Source organism: Xiphophorus maculatus, chromosome 19 (genome assembly GCF_002775205.1).
Source record: "Xiphophorus maculatus strain JP 163 A chromosome 19, X_maculatus-5.0-male, whole genome shotgun sequence".
NCBI lineage: Eukaryota > Metazoa > Chordata > Actinopteri > Cyprinodontiformes > Poeciliidae > Xiphophorus > Xiphophorus maculatus.
Window position 1 is genome coordinate 24,307,790 of NC_036461.1, and position 19,340 is coordinate 24,327,129.

General features: G+C 39.1%; 2 protein-coding genes across 4 annotated transcripts in view; both read right to left on the reverse strand.

Annotated features, from left to right (window-relative positions):
* Positions 1-17,788, reverse strand: part of LOC102220149 (phosphofurin acidic cluster sorting protein 2) — a 79,596-nt gene extending 61,808 nt beyond the window's left edge. The window contains exon 1 of one of the 3 annotated variants that reach the window (XM_023353131.1): positions 17,290-17,788. In XM_023353131.1, coding sequence (XP_023208899.1) covers positions 17,290-17,408 — 119 coding nt within the window. In that variant the 5' untranslated portion in view covers positions 17,409-17,788. The remainder of the gene's footprint in view (positions 1-17,289) is intronic. The other 2 variants (XM_023353132.1, XM_023353133.1) reach the window with 2 other exon arrangements.
* On the reverse strand, positions 4,513-16,776 carry LOC111612277. Its single transcript, XM_023353126.1, has 10 exons — positions 13,978-16,776; positions 13,135-13,201; positions 12,433-12,476; positions 11,520-11,684; positions 10,403-10,507; positions 8,021-10,058; positions 7,543-7,662; positions 6,766-6,834; positions 6,508-6,588; positions 4,513-5,403 (listed from the first exon to the last, which is right to left on the reverse strand). The coding sequence occupies exons 1-10, from the start codon at positions 13,978-13,980 to the stop codon at positions 5,177-5,179; spliced, it is 2,919 nt and encodes a 972-aa protein (XP_023208894.1). The 5' UTR covers positions 13,981-16,776; the 3' UTR covers positions 4,513-5,176.
* Positions 17,789-19,340: the final 1,552 nt, after the last annotated feature.

The window sequence follows — 19,340 nt, forward strand, 5'->3', positions numbered from 1 at the left end:
CAGCGGTGCGGCGCAGATCTTTTGATTCCACTTGACACTGTTTTTTCATAAACTTAGAGGGATTTTGTGCGATAAGTCGACTTGCGGCATAAACCTGACATAGTAGAAAAAAAAAAGTTGAGTTAAAATTTTCTTTCACAAAATAAATCTAGCTATATCAGATTGGATGAAAGTATCAAAGGTTGCACTCGAGCAGCTTCACAATTTCTAGCTTTTTTGTGTTGGATTATCACATAACATGTGGGGGTCCAAAGTGTGGCCCAGGGGCCATTTGTAGCCTTCGAAATGACTTTGATCGGCCCGGCCGACCACAAGTCAAGAAGGGAAAAATGACACTAGAAAACAAAACGATGACCCCAAAAATTTGGAAATGGTCTGTTTTTCTTCTAATAAGGTAAACAGTAGGAAGTCTTTTTTTTGTGTTTTTTATCTTTGAGGATTTATATTTCATTTAAAAAACTGTTCATTTTTGAGACAAATCAAAATACACTCATTTATGTAAGCCACAAACTGAATTACTTTTGTGGCATTTTTAGTTTAAATCTGCCAAATGTTTGGACACCACCGACATAACATTTCAGTAAGCGATTAAAGTTTGTGGTCGCAGTGCAAAGTAACTTTTTATCCATCCCATTTTTGTTCACCTCTTTGTTTCCTTTTCCGTTTTCTATACAACACGGATGGAAATATCTCATCAGCCGTTCCAACAACACAATCAAACCCCGTCGAAGTCTTTCAATTATCGAAGCAAATCTTCAGCAAATAAATACGCCACCAAAGAACGCCATCCCTGTTCTGAGGTGCTTCCAGAAAAATGGCTTAGGATAAAATACAAAATGTTCACAACATTGAGCCACATTTGAATAAATCACATTAAAACGTCAAACGCAGCAGCAGTTTGTTTTTCCACCGATTTATAGGCTGTAAAATCCTCCGGGTGACTTCACTGCACTGCAGTAAGGAGGTGGTTGTTCGTCGTCGTACAGAACTATTCAAACCTTTCCACGTTTTCTCACATTGCAATCGCAAATGTAAAAAAAAAACAAAAAAAAAAACGACTAGGGTCATTTACCGTTACTCACTTCTGATCCGAAAATGAGAAGCTACCAAGACTGACGACCAACATGTGGGAGAAGGCGCTCTGGTCACATGAGACCAAACTTAAACTTTACATGCAAAACACTCGTGTGGCGGAAAACAAACACTCCACATCACCCCGAACAGATGAACAAAGACAGATGCCACAGTGAAACACGGCGTTCAGTCCCTTCAGGACGTTGTGAAGTTCTTTGGGGGGATTGTTGCAGACTTAAAATGGCTGATTTTGCGACACCTTTTCCAAAAAGTTGAGACTTTTCTGACGGTTTACTTTTCCCATTAAAAAAAAAATCCCCGGAAAGGACTGGATTTTTAATTCAAGTCGCTTCTTGAAACAGCAAACTTAATATTAATCAAACCATGTTCCGAGGAGTCGTCAAAGAGCAAAAGAACTCCATGTTGGTCATTAAAGTTAACATGAACTGCTTGCACAGTAGAAACAAATCCTAAGGAAAACATCTCAAAATGTTTTTTTCCAAAAACAGACCAAGAACAAAAGAAAGGCAAAAGCTATCGTTTAGCGTCACACATGCTGTCAACTTCCAGGAAACAGGAAGTTAAATCAGAAGGCGGCTAAGCGGATTGGTCAAAATTCAGCCAAGTTACAGTGATTGGTGAGAAAAGAAGGAAATACAAAAACAACAAAAAAAAAAAAACATCAAGGTGATTGGTCAGATTTGGTCCAAAGTTGCGATGACTGGTGAAAGTCATGCAGTGAATTTACAAAAATAATAAAAATAATAATAGTACATCAAACTCACAAAGCTTTTAAAGAAACTCAAAGACTCTTTACAAGGGGAAAACAATTATGTAGTTGCGATCGCAACGAAGATGAAGATGAACGATGTTAAAGACAGGATTTACAGGTGTATTTTCCTAGACTGACCCTACAAACAGCCATGGTCAGAACGTGTGTTAGATTCTTGATTGTATCTGACATCTTTACTTGGACTGGGCCAATCTGTGACAACACTTGAGACCTGACGTCAACATATGCTCCCCATCCAGTCTGACTGAACTCGAGCTGTTTTATGAAGAAGAATGAGGTAAAAGGTCAAACTCTGGACGCACACAAATGGAAGAGCAAAAAGACTCGAAGCCAATGGTTTAACAAAGCGTTCCTTCAGGGGGCGCTGCATTAAAAAAGAGCAATCAATAAATTACTATTACTCACTGTTTTGTGTTGCTCTAGTGCAGCAGTGTCAAACTCATTTCTGTTTTGAGTCACATCAAAAATCTGAATGTTCTTAAAGGGCCGGCTGTGCCAGAATACATTGAGGAAACCAAATAAATATCAATAGCCGATCCTTCAAGAGTTTGAGGTTTTTTAGTGGTTTTTTGCAATCATAATTACAGATCTTGCGGCGCCAACTTAGAAATCTTTTTAAGGAATTTTTGTGATATTTGTTAAATGTGACTTTTTATTGTGGACTATACGTTGGCATCATGAAAGGCTGAGGCAGCAGTCACTTAAACTCAATGTTTTAGACCAATCTTGAGAAAACTTGCAGTAAAATCAGAACGAAATGTGGAGATGTGTTCATTTTGAATTTTGCACATTTGTGAAAAACTGGAGGGACTTATTGATGTAATTTTGGAGTCTAGAGGGCCACATGAAAAGCTACGGTGGGCCAAATTTGGCACCCGGGGCCTTGAGTTTGTGCCTAGAGCCTAGAAAGTTAAACTGAAAACAGCCGCAAGCGTCACCCTAATACGATCCAAACTGAACAGTTTTGCAGCAAAAGACGCAAAAACCAGTGAATCCAGCTTGACTGAGGACCAGACTGTGGTTGTGCCACTGGGTCAACAAGCTGGGATCCCGCGGCCTCCACTCTGACCGACAGAACTCAATACGAGGCTGCAGCCTTTCGGGAAAAGACAACAGCAGCGACAACTTCTCACTGTCTGCTCCTAACCGAAGCGGCCCGGTGGACGAAATGAGAGCGTGAGCCGACTGGGCCGTGAAATAACGCGGCTGTCGACAGGCCGCCGAGGAGCGAGCGCGTCTGTTTTAGTTACAGAGGCATTTCATCTGCTCATCCAGTCTGCTGAATGATATCACAGCCACGCTGTTCCTGGAAATGAATTGGTCTCGTTTCAGCTAAAAGCCACGCTTTTTAATGCTGTCCGTTGAAGGCATTAAATTAAGAGGATAGAGGAGGGGGAGCCGAGAAGAGGGAGTCATCACTTTGGAAAAAAAAATTTAATAATAATAATTAAAAACACACACCCAAATTCCCACATTAATTAAGGCTTCTTTTTTTTCTTAAGTCAGACAGGAGGAGGTCGTTCTGACCTCGACTAATAAGGTTTTCACTCTGATTTTAAGGCAGTAGATGGAGTTTAATTACTTGAGCATAAGGTGATTTAAAGCAATAACAAGCTCTGGCATCATCAACGGTCTAATGCAATAAAACACATCGCGAGTTGAATTATTTATGTCGCGTTCGAGGATTCAGATGGTTTCAGCAGGCAAAGCAAAATTACAAGATCAGAGAACAAGACTGTTAATACGTCTGCAGACTATAAACATGTTACAAGGCGGGTTACTTTGCTTTATGATGACAGAAAAGGACATGAATGAAATGAAAACTTTTTTCTTAAATATTAACCCGATCTTTCACAGATGAACTTCTCAAGTATGCTGAGGAATATGACCACAAAGAAGCACAACTCTGATCAAGAAAAACACAACGTGCCATTTTATTAGACACAACAAATTTGATACGCGTGAGAAGCAAATCTCGGTGCGGCAGGCGAATCGATCATATCTGCTCATCAATTTACCGATTTCTCTTTTATCTTCTAACCTGCAGAAGCTTCTCTTGGCTATAGGTTTGAGCAAAAACCTTTCATGCATGAATAAATAAAAAACAAAATACATAAACAAACAAAGACAATCGGAGAGCAGTTGTTTCCGGCACCTCAGCTGTGAATCTGTCTGGAGACCTGAGGCATGCAGTAAAAACCGCAGGAGGTTAAAACAAGAAGACCATGTGGGAAGCATTTTGTTAACAACTAGTGCAACAACGACTTCATCATGAAAACATTCGGAGCTTTAATTTGGCATTTTGGGCTCTTGTGAATATAAACTGCATCAAATTGGAGCACTAAAACTCGCAGTAGTGTGATTTTCCCAACAGGCTGACCGTGATGCCTGCAGAATCCCCCACCTATGAACCCATAAAGCTGCACTGAGGAGTTTTCACGCCTTTTCTCTGCACACGCCTCAGCTCGGTGCTGCAGACAGCTGAGGAAGGGCCTGCATGGGCATCCAGTGGGCATGATGAGACAGCAGGGTCGCTGCGGCTGCAGTGTTAGCGCGCTCACTGATGACACAGCCTGCGCTGCAAACAGGAGCTTTAAACTTTGAACACACACACGCACACACACACACACACACACACGCATACTTGTATTTCCCGAAACGTGAGGACTTGTTTTGGCGAGTGACTAGGTGGTTACACGTGGGGACCCAACTTTCTAAATGAGCTAAAGGCTTGGTTTTAGGTTTGGATTTTTTTTAGGGATATTGGAACATGAAATATAATCTTTAACATAAAAATTAATCAAATTTAGAAAATCAAAAATCTGTCAGGTTTTTGGCTCCATGTGGGGACATGTCCATCACCAACTACCACCAGGTGGCACTGTGTAATTTTTGGGAACACAGTTTGTCAAATATGAGCAATCCTAGTTCTTTTAAGTCAATAAACTGTGTTATATCAGATTTGTTTTTGTTTAATGTTATTTTTAAGTACCTGGTAACATGCTTAATGCCAACCATCAATAATGGACTACATTTTCTGGTTCTATGTGAACCATTTTATTGCATAACTTCCAGTATCTTGTTGCAAAAAATATACATACAATCCAACATGCATGTACTAAAATGAAATGTATTCATTGATATGTATCCATAAACATGAACATACAGTATGCATACATACTTGCATTACAAAACTTGACTGCAGCTGTCTCAAAACTTCAAAACCGGCAGAAACTCCAAACAGAATCGGCGTGGTAATGGCACTAACAAATGATCCGTTTTCTTTCACAGTAACAAAAAGGTCAACGCTTACCTTCTTTTGAAAGTCTCTCGTTTTAATGCATCTATGCGATTTTTCACATAGAATTTAATCCCTTGCCATGTCCTGTCCTTGAGGGCTACTGGTGAGGTTTCAATGCACTTCATACACTGGGCTTTCCCAGGAACCTTTCCAGAGTCAATACAGTCCATGAGTGTTTTCTCCACTGCCTGGATTTCTTCTTGGTTCCACTTCAGTCTCTTCTTTTGTGGTGGGCCTGAAAAATAATTAGGGGCACTTACGTATTCTTCAATGAAAAAATGTTTCAGTCTGTATGACAGAGCAAGTTATAAAGCTATCATGAAAACATTTCTTTACTACAGCTGTAGTAAAGCATTATTTCATATTTAAGGGTCAGCTGTCAGCTCCAATAGTTGTCACTGTTGAAGCTGACAACTGGTAGTGAGAGAACACATAAATCTCCCCATCCTTTATAGAAGCATCAGCAGGTACAAGAGAGAATTAATTGTACAAAATACTTCACAAGCATAAATAATTAAGGTCAAGGGGATGTTCAAAAAATACGACAAAATTGTTTAAAATATCATCCATTTCAAAAACACTTCACCAAAAGGAAGATTTTGAGTGATTTGATGGTGGCTGGAAACTCGGTGAGCCTACGTTAAGAGAGCATCAACATAAGCGGGGCTCTCTAATGGATAAAACTTAAATCTCCCTTTGTCACAGAGTCCAAACTGGGAAAACTCGCAGGGCCTGATAAGTTCTCCTAGCACTATAGGTTTTGGAAATATTTTATAGGTGCAGTTAAACAGAAAGATTAAAATAATCACCCAAACTACCTTTGATCAGTCTAGTTAGTTTGCTGTTTGAAGACAGTTCAAGGTGGCAATAAGAGAGAAGGGGGAGAAGAAGTAAAACCAAACTTTTGCTTGAGGGTATGCAGTCAAATGAAAATTGAGCTATTCTAAAGTTTTATATGTAGAGATATCATGTGATCCTCATGAGATTATAAAATGAGGAAGCCTAATTTTGACACCACACAGACAGTGCTGTGAAATGTTCATTATTTACCCATTTGTTTAGTTCAATAAAAAAAATTAAGGAAATATTGGAAATAGGTTTACACCTGATAATGTGAAATATTCAATGAACACTAAATGTGTAAAAAATAACTAAAGGTTTACATGTTCTCAAGCCTGGCTTGCAGGAGGAACAGGAGTTGAGACATTAGACCCGGTGGTTATAATTTCTTTATAATAAAAATTTGCAGTCAGATAAATTCTTCAGTTTGAAAGATGTGTCTGGCAACATTTTTAAAGCTTCTGCTCATTGATAATCTCCAAGGAGGAAGAGAAACTACCGTTAGTCGTGTTGGAGTTGCCAGAGACTTCCATGTCTGCCAGTACCTCGTCATCTGACCTCTCTGTTAAACCAAAGAAATCTCAAAATATTGGACAAAATTATCAGTTACAGAGTACATTGAAAATTTGTATAAATGACAGAACCCAAAAATGACATACATGAAAAAGAGTAATGATAGAGGACAGTGGCCTCTAAAGGTTCAATATTTATCAGAAATCTACAATCTCATTTTCTTCACGCTTATAAATATTCTTACCTTTTGCTGAGGGCAGATCATTGCTTTGTCCAACTTCAGTGGTGCATCTCCTGGTCACCCCAAATTGACCTAAACAAAGGTATATTAAGTAAAAGCGTATTCAACAGTGTAAGCAGTCAGTATGTTTACTTTATACAAGCATTTCAAATAATTAGCTTAACAGTTTAACTTTGTACTAATTTCTTAACAGCACTAAATCAAAAGCTGCTGGTATTGTAATTATCTAATTTTTACCGTCAACATTTAGTTTGGCCCTGTTAGCAACACTTTTTAAAACATTTCTCCTTTTATGGATGAAACTATCAGACTCATTTCCATGACCTCTATCTATCCATCAAATGTAAAAAAAAAAAAAAAAAAGATCTTGTAATGGAAACGGCACTTATTTGAAAAAACTTCTTAATGTCGAGTAAACCATTTTTATAATTCCAAGAGGTGTTTTTTCAGGGGATTCGATAATCCCCAAATTCACTAAAGTGTCATGGAAGCACTTTTTCACATGTCCACATCCCTGGCAGTGATGGATGTGATATAGTCAGTCAACTTAATGTCATAAAATCTGGTTTCCAACTTCCAGGTGAGAAACAAGATGGCAACAGCTTAACCTTGTGGTTTTCTGACAATTATTCTAAAAATCTATTTTATGTAATCGAAATATATTATATATAATAGACTAGAGAGTAAGTTAAAATGCCTAAGCACAAATCTAAAAGTGCACTGCTGTCTTGACAACAGATTGTACAAAAGGCAGAAATCAATGTATTTGTGATTCCTCACCATTTTCTACTTTTTTGTTGCCATCCACATCTGGTGATCTGGAAGATGAAGTATCAGCATCCCTCTCAGCTGAGTCAACCTCTTCTTCAGTGTCTGATCCACTGTCCACAGACATTTTCTCTGAAAAATGAAGTAACAAATATCCATCATATTAAACTATGAAGCATTGCATATGCTGTCAGCACAGTCTTAGCGCTTTTCCTTGTTCTATGGCCATTCAAGTGAGCAATTTACAATGGGAAATTATGATTGAATTTCCCAAAGATTAAAACAAGCAAACAAAAAAACTACAAGAATTAGAATATGTAATATAAAAAATGCCTGCTGAGCTACTTCTTCCTACTGTTGTCAATGTCTGACACTCAAACTTTTATAGATGTCATCTTTTTTTTTATTTACAAAGTCAAAATCAAAATAAATAAAACGTGCCATGCCAGGGGGTCAAATTAAATCTTCACAAAAAAATATACCAATTTACCTTGTGGATCAATGCTGATTTCATCCAGATTTCTTCCTTTGAAGTGGGAGAGCTGTCCTCTTTCTAGTGCCAGCAACACTTTACTGATTTTTGCCAACTGTAATGTCCCTTCAGGCAATCTATAATACTGACGATGAACTCTAATGTCATGGCCAAGGAAGTCAGCTAGGTCGTCCATTTCATTGTCCTTTAGGTTAAGTACCTTTGACATGGTGGCCATGTGCTTCCTCAGTTTGGTTGAGGACAATGCTCCAGGGTGTTTTGCTCCACAGTTTTGAGCCATCTCACGAATAATATCCGATCCTCTGAAGTGATTGAGAGTCTGTGGTCTCCCGAACATGTATGGATTCTCATCCAACACGTCACAATTGCGGCGATTTTGGACAAGCAACTCCATTGATGATGCCATATTAGGAGTTAGGAGAATGGGAACCTTTCGGCCACGTTTGCCTTTTATCTCAATTCGCTGGAAGTGTTTACACAGCTTCTTTTCAAGTTCTGACAAAGCAAGCTCCACATCTGGATGGGTGACAGAGGTATCTCTCAAGGTGAAAGCGTTCAGTGGCATCTTGGATACTTCTCCCTCTCTTCTCCGGTTGAATATTATCACCTCACAAAGCGTGATCTTGGCAAGTTCAGCCCAGTTCTTCTTTACAGCTTCTTCCTTCAGGTTCCTCTGGCACTCCATCCTTTTTGTGTCAAGATACTGGTGCATTTTCCTAACGTCTTCAGCAAAGGGAATAAGCTGAGGAGCATTCCACTTAGCCTCATTCAAAGTCCTAAGAGCATGGGAAGAGACACACTCGCTCCATCTGGTCTCACAGATTTGTTTGAAAATTCGCACATTGTGAATGGTATTCTCATCGCCTGAGATCATAGCCTCACATTCAAGAACATTTGCCACTTTCTTGAGGTTGTGACCCAACTTGAGTGCTAAAGATGGCGTTTTGAAGACGTTTGTTCTTTCATCCAAGCCAGCCACTTTCTTAACTGCATCTATAACATGAGGGAAGTTAGCTGGCACAAAGAAGTCTGGGAGCGTCTCCAACTTGCCATCTTTCTTCCCTTGCAGAACAACTCGTGCGGTTTCGCGCATCTTCTGTCGGATGTATTCGTGTCTTGTAACATCTTGACCATGTTTGTTGAACAAATGTTCTCCAAATTTCAAGATGCACTTCTCACTTTGGACAACTTTTGCTACATCATCATGGTGCATGTCACGTATTAGTTTCCAAAACTGTGCATTGACGCTGTCTGGTACTGGCTCTGCATATTTGCAAATGGCTTGGACTCGAGATGTTCCTGGCTTCAGTCCTTTGACTTTTTGACTGAGATAACACCTCTGCATATGCCTCCACAAGGATTTCCGCTTGAGGTAACCCTCGCAGTTGATGCAATGCAAGTAATCACCAGCTTTTGCAGATTTAGTGCATTGTTGGCGGGGAATGAGCATTCCTTTTCCCTCTTTAATGACTTTATTATTATGGGCACGGTTTCCTTTGTTTCTTATCAAGGACAACTGCAGCAGTCGTTCTCTAGAACCTTTGGGGCATTTCAGTGCACTTTCCACTTCTGGTATATCACTGTGTTTTGCTTCTAGATGACGTGCCATTTTGCTGTAAGGTTTGCTACAAAATGCACAAAAGTACCTTTTATTGTAAGCCCTACTGCCATCTCCCTTCTTCTTCAAGGTCATGACTGTCACATCAAGTGAAGAAGATTCTCCAGGATCTTTTGCATCAGTTGAAGAAGATTCTCCAGGATCTTTTGCATCAGTTGAAGAAGATTCTCCAGGATCTTTTGCAGTCAAGGAACTAGAAGTGGTCACACGCATTCTCTTGAGTGGTTGGACTTCCAGAGAAGAAGTATTTTTCTGGGCTCTTTTCTTCCTCTTCTTGAGCTGTTTAATGTCTACTGAACTGTCACTGTCGTTTAGACTGCCACTCTCAGATTCCTCAGAATCGGGAACATACTCTTCCTCAGTGATGTCAGAACTTGATAGAGATGCTTCTGAGTAGCAAAGCATTTGTTTGTTTAGCTAAAATTATTTTTTTTAAAAAGAGAGAAATTACTTTCAGATTATTTCTCAAACATATAAACAAATCAGAAGAAGTGAAATATCTACAACTAGTTTTAAAAAGTTCATTAAAAAAGAAATACTCCCAATACTAGTATGATTTCTTTTACATTTTTTTGGTGCTTGTTAGCTCAAATGTTTTTCCAACATTTTTAAGCATCCTCAAAAAGTGACAGATTTACCAGCACATGGCGACTAACTGAGTTCTTGGATAGTTTGGTTTTAAATACTACGAAAAAATAGAATTTCTAACCTAAGTGAGTCTTAACATTAGGTTGGACTATGATATTTATAAATAAACTTACAATCACACTGTCAGTTCTTGTAAGCTCAGGCACGCTCATGTCCCCTTCAGTTGGTGTTGGACCAAGGATGATGGTATCGTCGCTCTCATCGGATGACTGTTTTGACTCCAAAAAATTATAAGTTTAACAATTAAAATGTGTCCATGCCTAAATGAACTGTTACAATTTAATACAGAGCTACAGTTAACTTCTACTGAATCAAGGTATTTAGAAATCCCAAAGATGTCACATACTAACAGCCCCAAAAGTGCACAGGCTCCTTCAGATTACACTGGAGATTCTGCATTTCATGGTGTATAATATGACAGCGCAGTACTTAATAGAGTGGGTGAGAGGATAAATAAAGCAAATGCCTTGCTTACAGATTTAATACAAACCATGAAGTGATCCACCCAGATTTGTTACAAATATACCTAAAGCTAATATTCTGCTGTGTTCAAATGTGACAGTTAAAAATCAGACACCATGGCCAATTACTTTTGGATTTTGGTATCCATTACCACCTAATCTAACCTACTAAATTTAGATTAGATGACACTGAAACTATGCACATTTATTTTATACTTCAATTTGACAGGCCATTGGAATTTCATAGACTGGAAGATAATAAATGCTTCAGAGTATTTTGGGTTTAGTCCTGATTAGTCCATGTCTGGGTCTCTGGGAAGCATCTAGTGACAACTTGTATTGTAATAGACACTAAATAAATTTGAATTGACTGACAAGGTGAGTCCCCCTCAAAGAAAGCTCCTGTGCACAGTTTAAAGTTTCAGGTTACATGATTTTGCAAAGCAGCCAAATACCACCAAATGTATTTCTTCTCTGATAAGCAGCGTCTGCATCGTGATGTTGGACACTAGAAATCTTGTAATAACTGACAGTATTTTTGTTTCACAAAACTTTTAAAAATTGAAAGACGTTTTTATCCAGCATTAAAGATAGCTATGAATTTGTGTTGATTACATAATTATAGTAAGTATTAAGAAATTTGCAAGAAGATTTTCTTGATATTTGTACAATAATACTGTCAAAACAGCTCAAGCCACCCATACAATGGTACATTTACTAACAGTTCTCATCTCTGGGTACATCAAGAAAAAGGTGAAGCAAAACTAACCATTAAGCCCTTCTGATGGAGAAAAGACGTGTTCTCCCTCACTTCATTTGTTGCCTTTATGCAACAAAGCAAAGGCAACTTTGTGACGAGCTTCTTGTGATGAGCCTCACATTTATTGTGATGGGCTTTAAGTTTCTGCAGGCGACGAGCTTGACGTGTTTGATCCTATAAAACACAGAAAACAAGCATTGTAAATGTCCACATCTGTGAAATTAAACAAATTGGAGACACAGGCCCCAGATCGAACTGGCACCTGACCACATTGAGAATGATGCATCCAGGTGAAACTTTAAGTCAAGAATCAGCAACTCCCAGGGTTTAGGGGTTGCTACAGCACACTTCATTCAAATCAAATCATTCTCCAATAGCTTGTTATAAAACATTTGTTAATGATCCATTAATTTGAGTCAAGTGTGGTGGAACAGGAAAACATCTGTGCAGGACATCAGCCTTTATAATCAGTTAAAATAAGTAGAAGTGAATCACTGGGGTATTAAAAAATTTTCACAATATTTTGAAAATCTGAGAATTCTTAACAGGCCTGATTTCAGTCATCATCTATGATCCAGACATGTTAAACACAAGGTGCCAACTTGGATGGAGACATATTGTCAAGATACAGCATTCCTCCCAAACTCAATACGACAAGCTTATATCAAAATGATCTTCTTCAAGCATTTCTCTGCATAACAACATTTTTGCCACTTCTCTACAGCAAAAATAACTTTCCCCACTGTAGGATTTGTAAATACTAATGCACATGTTCATTGGTGAAGACAACTGGGCAGCAACTTTTCCAGACTTTAATTTAGAACAATATTTAAATTAGCTATGCAGTATGAAGAGTACATGTGAGCTAGAATGAAACTGAAATACTGTCACATCCTTTGAACTTATTCATAGGCACACTTACCATTTGCCTCTGCTCTGGATCAAGCCCAAATGTCTCATCTGTAGCTGAAATTTAAAAAGAAAAAAAGTTAATATCACCTTAAAACAATTCAGAGGCTCTGCATCTCCTATATTTGGTCTTCTCAAAATATTTCTGGGTCTTATCACTAGGTTACAAATGTTAAATTTGGGATTAGAAATAAATATCCGACCTGCAGTATTCAATAATTTCAGCAATTCTTTAAAATTTCTAACTTTTTCAATTTAATACTCAAGATTGGAACAACTAGACTAAGGGTTATTAAATAAAATTATCAAAGTTATAGCAAGTCAACAATGGTCGAATGCAAAAAGGAAAGCAGTTGACCTGGGTTCTACCAAAGCTTCCCCCCTAACACAAATCTCTATTTCCTTGGACATTTAGAAACAACTGGCATTTGAAGTAAAATCACCGACAGATGTGCTGAGCCTTTTCTTTGTTTAAGAAAAACCTGACTTGGTAGTCTTAAATCAAACATTAACTGATATTGTGGTAGCTTCTTCTAGGCAACTAAAATCATGTTAAAAAAATTATAATTTTAATAGACTTCTTGTCACACCTCCCTTCTCTCACCTGAGCAGTTATAACTCGCATTATATTGATTTAATGGAAACACTAATGCAAAACAACTTAAATGTGGGAAAAACATTGTGGGCTAATGCATCTTTCCCTGAGATAATTCACCTTTTAAACTGGAACAGCTGGGTGTAGACTCTACTCCACCGTCACTCCTATCACTGGATCTACTTCTCTGGTTGGCATTTTCCAGGAAAAAAAAAAGCATTCAATGATTATAAGTCAGTGTCAAAGGCCTGAAATTAATTTTGCCAAAACAGATCCCCCCCCCACCTAAAGTTATGATGCTGAAGTTAGTTTCCAATTCAAACCTCCTGATTCATCCTAATATACCCTCCCCCACTCCTACACCCCCCCCCCCCAAACCCCATAAATCCCAATCTTTATTATTTTAAAAAGGATGTAGTCTGGTGTAATGTGGCCTGAAGGCTCCCTTCCCAGCAGAATCAACCTTTATGCACAAGGCATCCATTTACTTCTGCCTCATGTTTTAGCTCCTCATGTCTATCGTCTCTCAATTCAGAGCACATGTAAAAAGTTATTACTCTTAAGTTATTACTCTTTTCAATCACACAAGCAGGGCCACTGAAAATATTGCATATTTCATGATTTCTGCTCTATTAAGTTTGCATGTTTCAAACTTAGCTTTTTTTATTTTGCATTTGAGTCATTTTTGTGAGCAGTCATATTTTAATAACTTATCCTTTTTTTGGTTAATTGTCACTTTTATTTCTATTTATTTGCTGTAAGACTGGACCTCAATAAATTGAAAATAAAACATGCATGCTTCTCATTAGCTGTAGCTAGGCTAATGTCAGCTAGCCATCCTAGTGAAACACAATTGAAACAGTTTTTACAGGTCAACACGTTTAAACAACATTTAAAAGTATATCTGACTGAGTGATATAATAGATAATAACCGGGAGTCCATTAAAATAACAATAATCTTACCATTTTCTTTAGCTAGCTTGCTCCTCATTCCTCGGATGTTAGCATGAAGGTCTGAATCTCGTCCTTCGGTGCAGGTGTGCAGCAGTCAAAAAAGGAGCGCTTGATTTAGACTCCGGCACAGGCCGGAGTTCCTGCTTGGTTGCAAAAAGCAGCTAGCTGAGGCTTACGGCCCAGCCCTGTGTTAATAACTAATGACACCTTAACTTTGGCGTCACAACTCTACCGCGCATCAATTAAGTTATAAAACTAGGAAATTAATTACTTAACTTGTATTATCTCCCAAAGTAATGCGTCAGGAGAAAAAATTATTCTTTGTAATGGACATTTTGTAGGTTCCACACCAGTCAAATCTGCAAAGTTTGAGAGCAAGCTATGGAGGAATGTTGAGGGGGGATGGGCATGGGTGAGGTGGGGACGCAAAATCTCAGGATGTGTGTGAGATGGCAGCCATTACAGAGAGACTGGCGAGGGGCTATAGCAAATCAGAAAATTAGGATGTGGAAAAATAAATACATAAATTAGGAAGGTTTGCAGAAAGAGACTGAAGAATTGTAAGCCAGTCAACCAACCTCCTTGAGTAGCATACTGATTCTTGATTCCTCTTGTCCCACCATTCTTTATCTTCAACCAAACATTTTGCATTAAAAGTTCAAACATGCTGCACTTTATAGTACAGTATGTTTCCCTCCAATCCATGGAGGGAATGTTGAGGAGTTATGGGCATGGGTGAGGTGGGAACTTAAAATCTCAGGATGTGTGTGAGACGGCAGCCATTACTGAGAAAGTGGGTGGAGGGGCTACAGCAGATCCGGAAATTTTATGTGGATTAATAAATATATAAATTACAATAATTTGCATACTGATTCCTCTTATCCCACCATTCTTTATCTTCAACCAAACATTTTGCATTAAAAGTTAAAACATGCTACACTTTATAGTTCAGCATGTTTCCCTCCAAGCCATGGAGGGAATGTTGAGGGGGGATGGGCATGGGTGAGGTGGGGACATCAAATCTCAGGATGTGTGTGAGATGGCCTCCACCCAGTTTCTCCATTGTGGAGAAACTGGGTGGAGGGCTGTTGTAGATAAGGAAAACTATATGTGGATAAATAAATACATAAATGTGAGCCAGTCAACCTGCTTGAGTAGCATGCTGATTCTTGATTCCTCTTCTTCAACCATTCTTTGTCTTCAACCAAGCACTTTGAATTAAAAGTTCAAAAATGCTACAGTTTATTGTTTTAACAACTCTAACTTAAACAGAGTCAGTCAAACAAATCCAATCCTTCTTTCAGTTATCTTCTTGTCAGGCCTGGAGAGACCAAAGGGTACAATGTCACCAATGGCCTACTTAAGAGCTTGTGGAGCAAACCATTGGAAAAAGATGAGGGGAGTTAAGAAAGACATAATACCAATTTGTACAATCATATTGAGCATATATGTTATTGAAATATTTACAAGAGGCTGTTAATTGATATAAATATGAAGTGCTTTATAGAGTGTTGGTCAAATCTCAATTAGCTTTTACAGATAATTTCTTCTTTCAAGAAGAATATATAAGGAACTACGAGATCTTACTTGGGTTAGCCCATCTTTGATGTGTTGGTTGAAGGCCATTGACAATGTTTGACCTCAGGAATCTACTTCAAGTGTCATGCCTGGCTCCCAAATACATTTTTGGGAACCAGGCATGAGACATTTTCAGCCTAACTGACAGTGCCTACTAAACAGTAACAGTCTATCTATCATCTTTGAAATTTGATTTTTATTCATATGAAATTTTGTATGGGTAAGCCACTTAAAATGGACAACACTGCATAACCTTTAAACAAAACGAAGAGCAAATAAAGGATTTTGTTTAGCAGAAAACTTTTGCACTTAATATTGTAACACAGAACTCTTCAGGAAATCATTCCTACGAAGCAGGCCTAAACATGACCTGTTTGACTTGACTAATGAACATGGGGTGAAATACTACATTGTAGTTTCTCTTTAGGGATTTTAAAATTAGTTTTAATTTAATTTCTGGTTTAGCTACTGTTTCAGTCTTTACGAAGGGACTTTTCTACGTCAAAGACATGAATATTTAGTTCTGAGTAATGTCTGCTTGTTTGTTGTCTGTTCATGATTGTTGATTGAAAAATGCTTGGGGACAGATTTTTAAAAAAAAGATTTCTAGGGAGTGCTGTTGAGGAACACCCGCTGTTCAACCTCGCCCAGCCTAATTAGAATATTTTCCACAGAGTCTTTAAGCTCTTTAGTTCTTTCTTTAATTGAGACAACATCTGCTGCAACAATTTGTAGTGTTGCGCTCATGTTCCATATTTCTTCCATGAAGTTGGGGTCGGTATGTTTCTCTTCAGTGCAGCTTAAGTCTGTCAACAGGTTAGCAGAAGTGCGGTCAGGCGTGGGGCTGGTCCTCGCTGCTAGCTTGCTTCTCGTTACTGCACCTTTGAAATAGTTAGCTTTGTTGTTGCTTGACATTTCGTCGGTAAATTATTAATATCTGGCTTCTTAGAAATACTTTAGGTTTTAGCATGTCAGATGTATTTATATCCGGGTAAATTGAGAGGTGTATATTCCAGATAAATGTGAAAGAAAATTGTCGATTTCCGGAGCTTTCTTAGCTGCTGCCATCTTCCTCGGCAGTCTCCAAAGTTTGAGTTTTCGAATATTCTTAGGCCTCCAAATTGGTGCTTATTTACTGAGGAGAATCATAATAAGCCTTTGAGTTTCAATAGGTTTTCACAGCGCTTAGCTAAGTGCAATAAATTAAATAAAAAAGTAAATATTGGTAAACTTCACTTTAAATTAAACTAAAATAAATTACATAAAAAAATACTCTATAATCCCACACTGTAAGAAATTAAGTTTAAAAAGTTAGATTTTTAAAGTTAAAGTTTAATTTGGCCATTAAATTGTAAAACTCCTTCTGACCAATAGGGGGGGCTAGAGAGTGAGCAGTAAGTGAAGCACACTTCCAGAACACCTAGCCTAAAGGGGACTGCAATACTCTGTGTGACCACTATGAGCGCATGCCTTAAACACTCACACAAATTTTGTCTTGAAATGAAGTTCATGGGGACTTCCTGGAAAACTTCACGAGGCATGTTTATACACCATTTTACGCTACAAAATGGGGTTGTGCCGGTGGGGACCTCAAATTTGGTCCCCACGGGTAAATAGGTCCCCACGTGTAGGTATAGAATCAGGCCAATGTCCCCACGCAGGGGGAAAAACAAGAACACACACACACACACGCACACACACACACATCAAGGACAGAGCCCTGCCATGCATGCAGCGCCTTACCTCGGGATACAGTTCGGGGAGGATCCGTCTATCTCCCACGTTGCGAACAGGTTCATGGGCACCGGTCGGTTGAGAGCCCCGCTCCCGGGGAAACTCAGCCTGCCGCTCCTCTCCGCCATGGTTGTCGGCACGGGCGGGTGGGACAGTCCTGACACCGAGCTGGTCGGTTGGTAAACAGCAGAACCGGCGCGCGGGTCGTCTGTCTGCGTGTGTGTGTGTGTGTGAGAGGTGTTAATGTGCGTGTTTCCGCGAAGAAACTGTCGTCACGCGCTCACGTAAATAACGTGTGGTCGTCGGACGCCGAGCTCATTTCTCTGTCCGAGCGGAGCCAGGCGGGTCGCCGTGGGGGTCCTCTGTAGCCGGGGAGGGAACTACGGCGGCGGGATTGAGCAGCTCGAGCGCGGAGCTTGTTGTGCCCGGCACGCTGTCCGGGGTATGACGGGTGGCTCGTGCGCAGCGGTGGTGGGAGAGGCTTAGCTCAAGACTGTCACTGCGACGCGAGGAAGAAAACCTGGTCTGCGCTGTCCCACACTTCAAAATAAATTCCCTGGTGAATGTTAAAGCCGAACATATTTCATACGGAATTGCACTGTATGAAATGTGGATGACTAATAAAGGGGAGCTGACATTTAGAGGGATGTTTATAACTACACAGTCTAATAAATAGGACTGCAAACCAGCAGGGGAATTAATTGCCTAATGGTGCGTTTTTAAGTCTATGTGGAATCGCATCGAGGGCCGTTTGCGGAGCTTTTCGAGCGTCTAACGCGGCACGATTCCAGCGGAAAACAACGGCTGACACGTGTGACGTCGACGCGCCTCCATATAGACTTTGTGAAACCAGATTGCGCGAAACGCTAGGAACTGTCAAGATGACTCTATTTTCCCAAAACAGTCCATATTATATCCCTAAAACCCATCATTCGTTTCTAATCTTTAATGATTTATAGTTGGTGGAATTCCATAACATAATGTGTTAGCTCATTGCAGAACTTAAATGTTTACAGACTCACTTCACGGTTTCCTAATCTTTAGCTTCTTCCCAGGATTCAGAGGGAACCAGAACAACCTCAGAGATCTTCTCTAATGTCCAGCTGAGGACCTCAGTTTAGGCTTTGATGAGAAGAGAGCTGCTCTTTTCTCATCAAAGCCTAAATCGAGGTCTTCAGCTGGATAATGTTCAGGTTGGCACCTTAACACTTGCTTGTCAACCTCTCTGGATGTCCACTCAAGGCATCACAATACCAAATTATTATTTTCCTTGCAGTTGTGAAACGTTTAAAACTTCCCATATTATTTCATTACTCATAAATCAGTTGCTTTCTTAAACAAGCCACTCTAAAGAGAAAACTGTTCTCTGAATTTAGAAAACTAAAACTACATCAAAATCCTGCCTTAAGCGATGATAATGACTTCTCTACTGTCAGATAGACCACAAAACAATCCTCACTCCCTCCTTTCATGAACTTCCTCTCACCTCTTGGAGGAGGATGATCTTATGGCAGGAAAGAGAGATGATGAGGATTTCAGGAGAAACTCCTGATTCTTCTACTGCTTCATTAGGATTTGGCACTTGTATCATGAGATATGTTTTAGTTTCATCTAGTTTTAATTTTTGTACCTTTTGTTGTTCCACTACTAAAATTGTAACTTATATTCAGATATTTTGTCAGGAGGTACTTTAAATGATGGGTGAGAGAATGATTTGCATTACAGCTGCCTGTTCTTTCCTGCTGAGCTGTTGTCTGGGTTTCTACGGTTCCAGCTCCTTTCCTGGAGTCTCATTGTTCTTTTCATCTTAACATTCTTACCATGGAATATGTCTTAATTGCACTTTGTTGTCTGATCTTAACAAACCTGTTGCTTTTCTCTGCTTATTTTTATTTTCTTATTTTTATTTGCAACATTCTCTCCTATTTCTTTTCATTTTATCTCCATGCTGCTGAACCAACACTGAGGTCATAAAATGACCTTTCAATCGTCTGTGTCCTAAATATTTCACCTCTTCTTTGCACATTTGGAGTTTGTTCTTGATAACTTTGTGGCCTTCT

What these genes read in the sequence shown, in the direction of transcription:
- LOC111612277 (XM_023353126.1), bottom strand. An exon ending in CAGCTGTTCCAGTTTAAAAG is followed by an intron (nt 12,477 to 13,134) that starts GTGAATTATCTC and finishes TTTAAATTTCAG; the next exon opens with CTACAGATGAGACATTTGGG. An exon ending in AATCAGCATTGATCCACAAG is followed by an intron (nt 7,663 to 8,020) that starts GTAAATTGGTAT and finishes TTCATTTTTCAG; the next exon opens with AGAAAATGTCTGTGGACAGT.